Source organism: Petaurus breviceps, unplaced genomic scaffold, assembly GCF_028583685.1.
Source record: "Petaurus breviceps papuanus isolate PSGF00001 unplaced genomic scaffold, PetGlider_PUasm1.0 182, whole genome shotgun sequence".
NCBI lineage: Eukaryota > Metazoa > Chordata > Mammalia > Diprotodontia > Petauridae > Petaurus > Petaurus breviceps.
The window spans coordinates 6,727,161-6,741,920 of NW_027185786.1; the positions used below are offsets into that span (position 1 = coordinate 6,727,161).

The window sequence follows — 14,760 nt, forward strand, 5'->3', positions numbered from 1 at the left end:
AGTCTACACTGTATAATCTAGACTACAAAGCAAAAAGTCTTAGAAAAACAGATTTAGATTGGTATGATGGAAGAGGAGAAAGCTACAAAAATTAGGTGTTCTCTAGATCAAAACAAAACACTTCAATTATATGCATGTCCAAAGTATTCTATTTCTATGGTTATCACTATTAGACATTAGGGGCGGCTGGGTAGCACAGTGAATAGAGTGCCAGGCCTAAAATCATGAAGACCTGAGTTCAAATCCAGCCTCCAACACTTACTAGCTGTGTGACCCTGGGACAAGTCACTTAATCCTGTTTGCCTCAGTTTGCTTACCCTGTAAAATGAGGTGGAGAAGGAAATGGCAGACCACTCCAGTATATCTGCCCAAGAAAACCCCAAATGGGATGACAGTGTCAGACATGATTGAAAATGACTGAACAAAAAACATTAGACCATAAACTCTCTGAGAACAGGAATTTTTTGGCCTTTATATTCCCAGAGCTTAGCACAGTGCCTGGCACAGAACATAATAAACATTTTTTGCTTACAGGAAGAAGCATCTGTCACTCAATGCTCCAGAAATGATTAACAGGGATACTATAACCATCAGAAGCTCTGAGAACTTCTAACCATATCACCTCTTCACTAATCATCTTTTCCCTTATATGTAACACATTAAATAGAAAAGAATTAAGATACTCATGCTGGAATATCTTCTCTCTACTTTGAAATTTTGACTGAGTGCAATGATCACTAAGACTACTAATTTTTTTTTAACTGTAATACATATTACTCTAAAAGTTCATGCAGTGTAATTTCTTTATCCCTAATGTAAGATTTCAAAATAGCAATAAGAACATGTCTTCATCTCTAAGTATCAACAGTTGGAAAATTTGGCAGAAACAAGGTAAGGTCAAAATGGATAGATGACCTAGACATAAAGGGAGATAAAAGAAAATTAGAAGAACATGGAGCATATTACCTATAAGACTTATGGATATGAGAATTTATGAATAAACAAGAGATAGCATTTTGGCTGTAGCTAGGTGGTACAGTGAATAGAGAACCAGGAGTCAGGAGGACCTGAGTTCAAATCCAGCCTCAGACACTTAACACAAAAACTAGCTGTGTGACCTTGGGCAAGTCAAAAACTAGCTGTGTGACCTTGGGCAAGTCACTTAACCCCAATTACCCTCCAAAAAAACAAAACAAAACAAAAAAGAGATAGCATTGTGAGATGTAAAATGGCTAATTTTGATTACATTATATTAATAAGGTTTTATACACATAAAATCAATGTAGCCAAAATTAGAAGGAAAGTAGAAAATTGGGGAAAAAATTTTATAGACAGTTACTCAGATAAAGATCTTATAATTTCAAATATGTAGAGAACATTGTCAAATTTAAGACTGAGTCATTACCTAATTATAATGATAAATGGTCAAAGGATATAAAAAAGTAGCTTTTCAAAAAAGAAATAAAAGCTATAGTTATGTAAAAAATGCTCTACATTATTGATTAGAGAAATGCAAATTAAAACAACTTTGAAATATCATCTCAAAGATATCATCATATCTATCACATTGGCTAAAATGATAAAAGGGGAAAACGACAAATGTTGGAGGGGATGTGGAAAAATTGGGATGCTACCACACCATTGGTGGAACCATCAACTGAGTCAACCATTTTGGAGAGCAACCTGGAATTATGTTCAAAGAGTTATAAAACTGTATACCCTTTGACCTGCTTCCTAAGGTGATCAGGGACAAAGGAAAAGAACCTATATGTTCTAAAATATTTACAGCAACTTCTTTGTGGGAACTAAAGAAATGCAAATTGGAGAGATGGCCATCAAGTGGGGAATGGCTAAACAAGCTATGGTATATCAATATGATGGAATATTACTGTGCTGTAAGAAATGATGAGGTTAATTTTAGAAAAACATGGAAAGAGTTGCATGAAAAATGAAGAGTGTAACAAGCAGAACCAAGAAAACACTGTATACAGTAACAGGAATTTTGTTCAAAGAATAACTGTGAACGATTAAACTATTCTTAGTATTAAAAATATTCAAATTAACTACAAGAGACTTACGAAGAGAGATGCTATCCACCTCCAGAGAAAGTAATGATAAACAGAAGGATGCACAGTATGGTTTTGTTTTTTTAGATAGACAGATAGGCCTCTGTGTCAAATGGTGGCCTCTAGTGCAGGGTGGAGAGGGAGGGAGACAATTTGGAACTTAAAATGTAACCCAAAAAATTAAATTTTAAAAAATAGTTGGAGGAAACTCTGATGAGATTACAGAGTCATCGGAGTATCAATGTAACTTAAATGGGTCATAAACCCATAATATTAAGTTAAACATACAAAGTTTGTTTTGATACAAAATAGAAACCAACACCTTAACAAGTACTCCAGGTAAAATAAGTCTTCTAATGCTTATCCACCTGAGCAGGAGCAAGCCTTGGGTGGCCCCATCACCCCTAATGAGAAGTGGACCAGTGGGAACTCTAGCATCATTCAAAAAACCCACTGGTGAGAACTCTGGGGCTGCCCCACTCTTGGTAAGACCCTACGAGGGAATAAAATGCCTCAGCTCCAACAGCACAGCACCACTCTCCACCCAGAGACAGCCCAACACTGATGGTACATAGGAAGAAGGCTCCTTGTGATGCAGTAGGAATAAGAATTTCCTTCTTCTCCCCTTGTGTATAACTCACTCCTTTCACTCCTTCTAGGAAAAATGTATTGGGGGGGGGGGGGGGGGGGAGAAGGAGTGTGCCCTGCTGTGCTGCTGGCCTCCATTGCCCAGTCATTCCTGTCCCTATCACTCCCCTAGTAAGGCTAAGAAACCGTTATTCTGGTCAGCACTTCCAGCTACCCTTTCCTTTCAGGATCTGAAACCACTGGAAAGTTTAGCCAGTTCACCACCCTCTACTCCAAAAGATACAAAAGGTTCTACCATACCTTTGGTACTGCAGCTTGGAAAACAAAGTCTGTCATGTCCAATTCTGTGCTGTTGGAGGCCTGTATCGTGATCACTGTGACACTGGGATTAGTGTTGGACCTTTCAAAGGTGAATTCTATCTTTAAACCATTCTTACTGTATGCTGTGATGGAGGGGATACCTAGGAAAATACACAAAGATCTGCCTAAGAGTGAGCTGCCTGATGCCTTCAGTCCCTCCCTCTGCTAGTGCCCAGGGCCTTCACATGGCTCCAGTCATGTTTGTGATCTTACCTGAAGCAATATCATTGAAGAGAGGCTGTGACGAAAGCCCGTCCAAGAGGAAAGGAGGTTGTGATAGTTGTGGGACTGAGGCAGGAGCAGAAGGTGGAGCACCTAAAAGAAACACATCCAGTGAATGGGAAAGCTTAGCCAGGAACCATAGCTCCTAAGGTGAGATACCCTCTAACTGGAGTTTTACAAATAAAAAAAATTAACCAAGGATCTAAAAAAAAAAAAAGCAAATGAATCAGATGTGGATACCTGTATTAAGGAACTATCTAGATCGTGTGTGTGTGTGTGTGTGTGTGTAATAGTTCATAATTCTAACAAGGAGATGCATTAACAAAATATAAAAAACAGAGAATAGCAATATGGTATAGTGACTAGAGAATTGGCCTGAGAATCAGGAAGACTTATGACATAAACTGACAGTGTAAGACCTTAGCCAAACAAGGCCAAAGCAATGCTTTGAGACTATCAATATGCATGAATAGGAGTTTCTTCACAAATGAAAAAACATGGCTAGTAAAAAAAAATTAAAAATTAATTTTAAGGAAGAAAATGTCAAAATTCTTAGTAGAAAAGCTTCCACAGCAAAGTATAAAAGCAAAGGACAACTTATGGAAACAAAACTAAGGGCTTAAGGAAAAAAACAACTATTTCCATATAAAAAAAGCAGAAAAGACATATAGGTGGATAAGAAAAGATATGTACAGAAGTCTCACACAGATAAAAATGCCTGAAAACAAAATATAAGCAAATTAATAACAATAATAATACCTAATGGTTAGCACCATGGGCTTTCAAGTTTGCAAGTGCTTTCCATGTCTGCCTAATTTGATCTCCACAACAATCTGGAGCCTGGGGATATTAGATACTATTATTCTTATTATTCCTATTTTATAGATGAGACCCAGAGGGGTTAAGTGACTTGTCCAAGCCCATATAGCTAAGAAGATGGCTGAAGTAAAATTTGAATTCAGGCCATAGCCAGGGCCTAGCCATGGGACTCCAGGTCCCATGCTCTGCACTGCAATGCCACCAGCTGCCTTATCATGGAAGGACAGCAAGAAACAAAGATTTACATTCTATTAAACACAAATTCCTTTAAAAATGTGAAGTAAATCTTAACACTAATCACATGCTTCCTTTGGCTTCTATTTTTATTTTAGCAGCACGTATATACCACAATGGGAGAAAAAAACTGAAACCCCAACATAAAGTCAGTACACCAATCCTCTATGGGCCACCAAGGTCTTGGTTCCTTTCTTTTTTTTCTCTTTTTTTTTTTTTTTTTTAAGCAATCGGGGTTAAGTAACTTGCTCAAGGTTACACGGCCAGGTGTTTCTGGGTGGGTGCTAAGTGTCTGAGCCCGGGATTCGATCCCCAGGTCATCCCAACACTGGAGCCAGTGCTCTGACTGGCTGTGCTACCTGGCCGCCCCTCAGTTCCTTTCTACAGAGGTATCAAATAAACCAATGGTATTAATCTACACTTTTGGAATACGGTAACACAAGAAAATCAAACAGAATCTATCACTTTAATTTTTCTAAAATACACAAAGTTTATTTTTTAATTTTTTCCCAAGTCCATCATGTAAAATTTTCAATGAGTCAGACCACTGAATCACATTTGTAGTCACAATTCTAACACTGACAGAAAAATTAGGGTAACAAATAAATCAACTTGCAAAAATGAAAGGAAATTTTTTTAAGGTTTAGAGCAAAAGGTAAAGAGCAAAAGGAGAAAAATCTGGCCCTTGTATTTCAAACAGAAAGAGAAACGATTAAACAACACTAAAAATACAAAGAATATTAAAAAGTTACTTTTTGAAGTCCATTTTCAATGCACAAAATGAGGTGGACAAAGGAACAAGTAAAAACTATAGAATAGGAAACCAATCATGAATGGTGCAGACCTAGAGAAAAATGTCTATAGAGGCAATGAGGCACTGTGGACAGAGCTCATCTCAGAAAGACTTGGGCTCGTTTCACTTCTGACACATTCCAGGCAACTCTCTTTATGTCTAAATTGCAAAGTAGGTCCTGATTATCTGCCTTGGAGATAACAAAAATTAAATCACTGACCCAATCCAAGAAAATCCACAATTCACAACATCTGTGATGTTTTAAGGGTATGAACTTAATCTGAAAGCAGAAGTATCAGGAGAAATATTAAATGACCTCTCCAAGCTTTTCCAATCCTAAGGAATTTTTATTCTTCAGACAGTCTTAACTGGCCTGTCAGTCTCATGTAAGCATCATCTTCCAAGGACTGACATCAGCAAAGGACTCACCTGCTACTATCCTAAAATATTCTCAACATCCCAACAAAGCTTCCTCAGTAGCCCCAGCACAACCTTACCTGTCAGGTTGAGGTCTCCCAACAAGTCAAGAAGCTCTCCCCCAGCAGAAGCTGGTTTGCTTGTAGGAACAGTTGGAATAATGGGTGTTATATCATTTCCTCCCAACAAATCTAATAAATCATTAGCCTAAAAAAAGAAATAACAACACAGAATGAATCAATTAACTACTCCATGTCTATATAGCTAGAATCCTGAACACCCACTATGGTATCTTCCTGAGATTTTTTTGTATTATCCCATTGCCCACTTAAATAAAGTCCTTAGTGCCTAGTCCCCTGCATGACAAACCTATTATATAACATACTGCCACCATATTTAATGCTAGCTGAAGCTGAATGTAATTAATTACAAAGTTAAAATTTTGTTTAGCTAGCTATACTAATATGGATTTCAGATCAGGCAAGTGCAACTGAGACTATGAAAAATAAACCTGGAGGCCCCTGGCCTAAGGCAAAGCTCTGTAATATTAATGCTAAAAGACTGAATCAACTTGAGTAAGAGCACTGGCCCCAGAGTTGGGATGACCTGGGATCGAATCCGGGCTCGGATACTTCACACCATACCCAGAAATAACTGGCCATATAACTCTGAGCAAGTTACTTAACCCTGATTGCTTAGGGGCGGCCAGGTAGCACAGAGAGTAAGAGCACCGGCCCCAGAATCGGGATAACCTGGGATCGAATCCGGGCTCGGATACTTAGCACCACACCCAGAAATAACTGGCCGTGTAACCCTGAGCAAGTTACTTAACCCCAACTGCTTTAAGAAAAAAAAAAAAGACTGAACCAAGAACCACTAGAGAAACACTGAAAGATATTCAGCTAAGAATAAGAAGATACATCTTTTTAGGAAGTATAATATTATCCCCATGCAAAAGAATAGCTTTCCTCTTACCTGGCTGGTTGGCTGGGGCCCAGAGGGCGGCGGTTTTGTCTCCAGTGGCGCTGGTTCTGTCTCTCCATTTGTCTGTACAATATCAGTGGGGCCATTTGTGGTCACCTTCTCCATTACTGGCATTCTCTCAAGCAGGGCTGACCTGGAAGAACCAGAAGTCCTTTAACTCTGGGCCATTCCCTGGATTCCCAACCCAAAATAACTAGGATAATTAATCTGAAGCAAAGCATGGATAAATTACCACTTCAATCCTCTATTGAAATGGCAGCCAGAGTATTGGAATATATGACTAGATTAAGGAATTGAGAAAAATCTAGTTTGTTTTAGTTAAATAAACTGTCCATCAGAATCCTAGAGTATGTACTTTACTAGAAGAGGATTTAGAGATGGAATAATAGAGAAAACAGACAAGGAGACTCTATCTATAACATAGACACACACATAAATGTGTTCTCACACTACAGATTTTAAACTGGAAGGGACCTTAAAGTCCATCCAGTCCAAAAGATAAGGAAGTCCGGTGACTTGTAGAAAGTAACAAAGTCTGACCAAATGACCTGGTGAGATTCATTGGAAAGATATGCATCACTCACCTCATATGGTCATATTTCTTGAAAAGTGCATTGTACTCTACTGCCCTCTGCTGGAGCTCCACGTCAATGCTGCTTCCATAGATAGAAACCACTTTCTTAATTCGGCTACAGAAAAAAGTAACAAATGGGTTAACTAACACAAGAGACATGTACTCCTGGATCATCTCTATTATGAACAAGGGTAAAAATGTGAACTAAGAGTTTTCTGTATAAATGGCAGATTAAAAATATCAATCGAATAATTACTTTTTCACATTATTTCACTCAATAATCAAAGTCCCTAATTACTTAAAATGTCACTTTGTTCTCTTCACTTTCATTTGTTCAATAACCATTTTACTCATCATTCACCATAGTTCTATTTTAAGAAAAAGGCTGGCTAAGTCCATCAGAAATAATTTCCCAGATTCTACACCTCGTTCCTCAAAAATACCACTACTGCCTTCAAACAAACAAGGGTTCAAGAAACCCAGGATTAATGTAACTGAAATACACATTACACAAGAAAGGTTTACTTTCAAAAATCTACCAACCATCGGCATGCTGGATACCTAACTCTAACACTTAAAATTAAATCTTATTTTTAGCAAGCTTTTCTATAAAATTTGTTTTAAAAACCATGAATGATCCAAGTCTGTCCAAAACACCTCCAGCAAAAACATGGTCTTTATCTAGCTAGCAAAGAAGGAAACTCTGAAGAAGCTAAAGCAAGTATCTCTCTTCCCTCTACTGAGGCAGTTCAAATAAATGAAATCAGATAGTTTACTTAGGGACAAGGCTTTTTCCCCCAATTTGTGTTTGGTGTTAGCTCCTGAACACTCACTTAACAGTACAGCTGAATCGCGTTGAGAGCTTCATGATGGCAGTGAGAGCATAACCCCGGGTAACAGATGTAGACATGTTAGAGATGAGAACACTTTCCAAGATATCCAGCACTTCATCCTCTGTAACCTGGACAAAATGCAGACTAGTTAGTGAAAACCAGAATCCAGATCACATCAATCATGAGTTTTGCAGAGTGCCTCCCATGGCAAACACTTCTGTAACCATCTTCTGCTGACCCTGAGACTAAACAAATTAACCAAAGAAGAAATCTACCAACAGGGAGGGGGGCAACTTCCAGATGTAGGAAGTAACAAAAGGACACCTTCCCCAACATCTCCCTTTAGACACACCTCAGTGACTAGGAGAAGGACAAATGACATCTGAAAACAGCTGGTTTTGGGGCAGGCAGAACTTCTCTCTGGTCAATCACCCAACATGCAAAATGACACCAAGTGTGGGGGCAGCTAGGTGGCACAGTGGATAGAGGACTGGCTCCAGAGTCAGGAGGACCTGAGTTCAAACTCAGCCTTGGACATTTGACACTTATTAGCTGTGTGACCCTGAACAAGTCGCTTAACCCTGATTGCCTAGCCAAAAACAACAACAAAAAAGACAAGTCTGGCAGAATTAAAACAGGGTTTCCTAAAGTCAATTCTTAAAAATTCCAAGTGCCTGCTATGTAGCAGCACAACAAAGGACCCATAATAGATACAGGCCCCTCAATAATGGAGTCAATGCCTTAGGCTTCATTCATCCCAAACCAGGCCGCAGGGCATCAGGACTCTCCTCTAAGCCACACACCACCAAAGACTTAGTCTTTCTGAAGGACCACTAGTACCTGAATGGGCTCTTCCTCTTCACACTGACCAGACACTAGCAGGTCTCCATATTCACCTATGCACCAGGCAGCTACTTGCACCAAAGGTTGCTGTCAAAAAGAAAGCGAATTTTTCAGGGTATTTAATTCCTCAAAATGAGATTTAATGTAAAATCCTAAGTCTGTTAACTGAGCATAATGATAAAAAAAACCAAACACATTCAGACATGAAAGGTAGCTCTAAAAGAGAAGGTATACGGAAGATAAAAAGATTGACATATTGAGTAGTTAGATGGCGTAGTGAATAGAGCACCGGACCTGAAGTAAGGAGGACCTGAGTTCAAATTTGACCTCAGACACTTAACACAAAAAAACTAGCCATGTGACCTTGGGCAAGTCACTTAACTCCAATTGCCCTACCTCCCCCCCCCCCAAATAAAAAGATTCACATAAAATAAAAGTAGAGTTGACTTTCCCTTGGTAGTAAAATCCAATTAATGAAGAAAGGCAAATGAGACACTTACTTGGGAATAATCACCAAGAATGGCTTTATAGAGGCGTTGAACAGTGTAGGCATGCATCTCTACACTGTTGGTTATCAGCTGAATCAAGTTGGGGACAGCATCATCGCGGACATAACTCCCTGCCTAAAAGAAAATCCAGGCATTTTACCCTAGACAAATACACTCTGGAGCAACAAGGCTGTAGGATGAAGGAGGCCCTCTCTGGTTCTCTTTCTCTTACAAGAGAGAAGCCCAATTCAGACCAATACAATGTTTTGCTCCTTATATAAACTCCACATTCCTATTGCCCACTACCTTCCGAAGTTATATTTCAAGTCTAAGCCTCTCCCTTCTTATCAAAAAGAAAAAAGTACAACCTCCTCTCTCTGAAGACATTCCAAAATAATAAATTAGGATTTTAAGATGTGTCTTGTCTATATACAATTACAAACATGGGATTGAATTTCAAAAGTATGAAAAAATTAAATCTTTTGGGGGCTAAATCACAGTACTACAGTCTAGCTACAATGCACATTACCAAAAAATTCTATGAGAGTGAGAAAATTATAAGAGCTATAATGTTAAAAGAGCAATAAAATGACATTTTGACTGAGGACTCATATAATGTTATCCTTACTGGGGACCTTAGGTGAACTGAGACTAACGTCCTAGTATCTAATCTCATTTATATAGGTACCTCAATAGAAGTCATAAGTTTGTATTTAATAGTATTCACATACTTATTCAGTCAACTTTTTGACCAAAGGTATGCACTTGCTAGAATCAAAAGAACAATTTGTGCCACAGAACAGAGCATAGCTAACTGGTCTGTTCAACAACCAAGCCAATGGCCTTGGCTTAACATGTTAGCACCACAGCTTCATTGAATAAACTAGACAGAACATAAAGAATTCTGGGTAGATAATCGAAACTTAGTCATATTCTGAAACAAGAGTTATCTCAGAGTAAACCAAAAAAAAAAAATAATAATAATAAAAAAGGTTAGGTTGTAATGGTGAAAGAAAAGAGAAAGGTTAAGAACAGAGTTTGGGGTGAAGACTGGAGTAGATAATTACTTAGATCCATCCCCTAAACAGAGAAAAGCTTCCTGAAAATACCAAAGATTGCTTTACATAAGAGACAGGAAAAAGCTAAGCAATATGAGACAAGTATGGGGGCTGGGCGGGGGGAGGGAGGAATCAAACAAATGATCCTCAGTTTGAAATAATGTCACACACCTAAAGTGCTATTTTATTTAACAACTCTAGGATTTTCTTCTTTGTGGGCCTTTAGAAATCTCAAGATTTGCACCTTGTTGATTCCTATGGATTCTTTTTATTATTTTTCTAGAAATCAGTTTTTCTTTAAATTGAGAGACAAATCCAGTTGCTGTAAGTCACCCTTTTTCTTTTCCAAAAATAAGTTGCTTAGTAGAGACTGAGAAACCTGGTGTCTCCCTATCCAACATCTCATTTGCCACATCCTCACAAGCAAAAAGCCAATCCAATTTCTCCAATTTGTATCCAAAACAACTGCAGTCATGTAACAGATATGAACTGAATCTTTCTTCTTGAAAATGAACTAAACAAATGTCCCAGAATCCCTGCAAAATACCATAAAGCAAAATGCCCACTATTTGAAACTTAAAAGAAAGAATCTAATTTACATAAATTTTTAGAGCTGCTGCTTACCGTTGTTAGAACACGCATAATTGTGTCTATGTGCCATCGTTTGGAAGGTGCATACCTGAGAAAGCAATGGCACAGGGTGATTAACTATGATGTTGCTAAGTCACAGCACACTTTCAGGCATCTAAGGATCTTTTCGTTGGAAATATCCTGAATCATTTAATTTCCAGATCTGGCAGCAACCCTTACCTCAAAATCTGAGGAAGAGATATATATCTGAACTTGGTCAGTTCACACCATATTGCAATGGGAGCCAGTTGGTTAAAAATGTAACTCCCTTCTCTGTAACTTCTCAAGAAAAAACTTTGGTATCATGCCATGAGTTAAAAAAAGAAAACAAGACAACAGAAGAGAAGGGACTATGGCTGTATCTAGATGGCAGTAAGACTAGAAACTCATTCACTAAATAGAGAATGGAAAAGAAGGGGAAGAATATTAGTTACTTCCCAAATCCCGACAAATTAGTCCCTGAATTTTGAAGGCAAGAAACAATTTAGGCCTATTAACCTTTCTATTCTTCACATGGGTGAAAAAAATTAAATAAAAATCATACATGACAGCTTTTATAGCATAGTAAAGAGGCTCCTCCCTCAAAATATTTAAAAAGTGTTAAGGCCTTCAATTCAATCAGCAGGTAGTAAGAACCTATTATGTACTAGGCACATAAGATACAAAGACAAAAAAGAAACAGTCCTGTCCACAAGCAGATTACTTTCTATTGGTGGGGGTGGGAAATAATCACATACACCAATTAACAAAATGTATACAAAGCAATTTGGAGAATCAGGAGTACGGTAACAATTAGGAGGGAAAAAGAAACACCTCCTGAAGGAGGTAGCACTTGAACAGAACCTTGAAAGGAACTAAGAACTCCAAGAAGTTAAGGTGAGGAGGAAGAACATTTCAGGGCTTGGGGTCAGCCTGGTCAGAGGGGAGAGATGAAAGATAAAATTTCATCTACACATAACAAACAGCAAGCAAGCCATTTTATCAAGCACATGAAATAAGTTAGAAGGAATCACATGGTATCAGTCTGGAAAGTAAGGCATAAAATCTCACAAAACAGAAAGCTGGATAACGGAGACTAAATTTATATAAGGTCCTATCAGAAAAGGGGCAAGTTGTTGCAGCTCTCTTTTACCTAAATCAGCATTATAAAAATGGGGCCTTACTTTTCTGCAGCAAGGAAGATTCCAGATGCACAGTCTGCCTTAAATTCTGGCTCACAGGAGTCCAAAAAATACAGCAATTCCTTCATCATACCACGGATATTATTTCCATTTACCAGAGCAAAACTTAATTCCATTGCACGCCTTAGATAAGAAAAAAAAAAAAGGAGTTAACAAATGCTGAGAGATTATCATGGCCTGTGTTTCATTTTTATTGGTTATAAATGCCAAGTTCCAAAAAGTAGATTCATTCTTACATTTCATTCTCATAAACATTTTGTCATAAAACCAGCCCCCAAATACAAAAGAAGAAATCTTATTTCCTTCTTTTGTAAAAAGTGAGACCATAGGATTAACTTCAAACAGCCCCTAATGGTCACATGCTTCCATTTCTGTGTCCTCTTAATGAGCTCACTAGTCTGTTCCATAATAGTGAAGTTCTTAGTGATACAATACAAGCCTTGCATTCTCAATGCAGTGATGGAAGTTTAAATGTACATAAAAAAGTTGCCAATCTAATGTTACCACACTCTGTGCGCTACTTGAGAAGGATAAATGTCCACCCAATTACTTAGGAGAAATAGTAGGGGATTTACACAGTAACAGATTTCTTAACATAGCTCTTCTCATACAGAGTCAATAACAAAGAACAGGTTTTGAATTTTTAAACTAATTTATTAAGGGAACTGGATATATCTTTTTCTACTTTTGAACTTCAAACATAGTAAGAAGTCAACGAAAAATCTATTTCCATGGCAAATTATGACTGATTAACACAATATCTGAAAGATTATTCTGAAGCTAGTTTCTTCAGAAAATTTTTTTGCACTAAGATTTTCCTCACCTTCTCTTCCAAAGTTATTTCTAAGTACATGTAAGTACACATAATCATGTAAGTGAAAATTCACTGAGAAAAACTGGTGGAGTAGACTAGACCAGCATTAAATCCTTTCTCAAAAAGCAGATAAATTAATATTGCAATGACTTGCTTTGAGTTAGTACTTTCAACATTAATTCCTCAGGGCACCCTTCTAGGAAATACAGATGTTTCTAGCACTCTGGGGTGCATGTCTATCTTATTAAAACGTGTGCTGTCAGCAGCTTGAGTCTCAGCATTGTGACAAGGCACTCAGCCGATGGATCACTCAAAGTTTTCATCCTCCAACACACAAAGCACAGTAGAATCCACTGAATGTTAGGCCATAACTAGTACCACCTCTTTTTATTCTTATACTTCACAGCCCTTCGCTCTAAGGGGAGGGAAGACAGGAATAAGCATTTCTACAACACCAGTCCTGTGCCAGGAACTGTAACATGAACTTTACAAATATCACTTCATCTGAAACTCATGACAACTCTGTGAGATAGATACTATTATCATTCCCATTTTATTGATGAGGAAACTGAGGCAAAGAGGTGAAGTGACTTGCCCAGGGTTACAAAGCTAGTTAAGTGTCTGAGGTCAAATTTGAACTCGGGTCCTCCTGACTCCAAATCCAGTGCTCTATCCAATGCACCACCGCACTGCCCCACGCGGCTGAATCTGAACCCAAGGCTTCCTGACTCTAGGCCCAGTGCTTTATCTACTGCACCAACAACTGCTTTTCATTACCTTTGGCCACTCAGCCAACTCTGAATAAGAACATTTATATTCTTGTATACAATGTTGTCACACACCAGTAAACTAATGAAATCCCCCTGCAGTCTCCATTCCCCCCTCCCCAGTTTGTACTTAAAAAGAAGGATGAACCCTATGCTTTGAGCTATATGTGGAGCGGATAGAGTTCTAGACTTGGGAGTCAGAAAAGCCTAGGCTGAGTTTCCATCTCTGACACTTAAATGTTACATGACCTGGGCAAGCCACTGGGGCTGTGCCTCAGTTTTCTTCTTTGTAAAATGCAGATAATGTTACCTCTAAAATTGACTCAGGATGGTTGTTTTAAGACTCAAAATGAAATGATATAAAATATTTTGCAAGCCTTAAAAGGGCCATGTGAAAGGCAGTCATCATTATTAATAAAAATTTCTTAAGAGAAATCAGAAGCCATCGATGCACAAGATGTCTGAAATCTAATTTCCTCCCAAGCATTATATAAAATACCACGCATCACCCATCCACCTCCCCCCAAACCCCACTATGTATAATTTAGCCCAGAAACAAACGAAAAAAGGTTTTCTATTCATTACCGTTTAATTGAGACATCAAGATCCTTCAGGCAGTCCACAATGGTGCTTCGATGCCTCTGTACTGCATTGTGATCTGTCTGCACTGTCTTCAACAATGATGTCAGAGCTACATACCTAAGAACAGACAAAACAAATCAGATAAACTGCTTTAAAATCCAAGACTTGGGGCTGGTTCTTCTCTGTCTGTGTCATAGCACTGATCTGTCTAGTAATACTATCAAAATAAGGGAAAGTTTATAGATTGCTAGAAAATTTAGAGAAGAGTGACTGCCCAAAATTAACAGCTGAGATCATAATATTACTCCACTGTACAATAGACAGCTAGCAGAAGTCAGATTATGACTCAATTACCCTGGGTTTATATTCATAATTCAGTTCTTTAAAACCTCTAGGAATAATAACTTGATTCTCTCAAATTCTACCAAATAGTAAGTCACTGTTCACATGAAACAGATTTCAGCTAGTTTTTCTACAAGGCCTTAATCCCAGAGAATAAGATTCAAA

At 38.1% G+C, this 14,760-nt stretch overlaps 1 protein-coding gene and 1 non-coding gene across 4 annotated transcripts in view; both read right to left on the bottom strand.

Moving 5' to 3' along the window:
* The window catches only part of AP1G1 (adaptor related protein complex 1 subunit gamma 1), a 71,871-nt gene that overhangs the window by 7,694 nt on the left and 49,417 nt on the right, over window positions 1-14,760 (bottom strand). For all 3 annotated transcript variants that reach the window (XM_069087705.1, XM_069087706.1, XM_069087707.1), the window contains exons 11-21: window positions 14,257-14,370; window positions 12,073-12,213; window positions 10,904-10,958; window positions 9,234-9,356; window positions 8,731-8,820; window positions 7,891-8,018; window positions 7,068-7,172; window positions 6,475-6,616; window positions 5,580-5,706; window positions 3,228-3,329; window positions 2,955-3,115 (exon numbers count right to left, since the gene is read on the bottom strand). In XM_069087705.1, coding sequence (XP_068943806.1) covers window positions 2,955-3,115; window positions 3,228-3,329; window positions 5,580-5,706; window positions 6,475-6,616; window positions 7,068-7,172; window positions 7,891-8,018; window positions 8,731-8,820; window positions 9,234-9,356; window positions 10,904-10,958; window positions 12,073-12,213; window positions 14,257-14,370 — 1,288 coding nt within the window. The remainder of the gene's footprint in view (window positions 1-2,954; window positions 3,116-3,227; window positions 3,330-5,579; window positions 5,707-6,474; window positions 6,617-7,067; window positions 7,173-7,890; window positions 8,019-8,730; window positions 8,821-9,233; window positions 9,357-10,903; window positions 10,959-12,072; window positions 12,214-14,256; window positions 14,371-14,760) is intronic.
* LOC138160889 (small nucleolar RNA SNORD71) lies at window positions 13,155-13,240 on the bottom strand. The gene has a single exon (XR_011168218.1). It is a non-coding gene; the product is annotated as a small nucleolar RNA SNORD71 (small nucleolar RNA).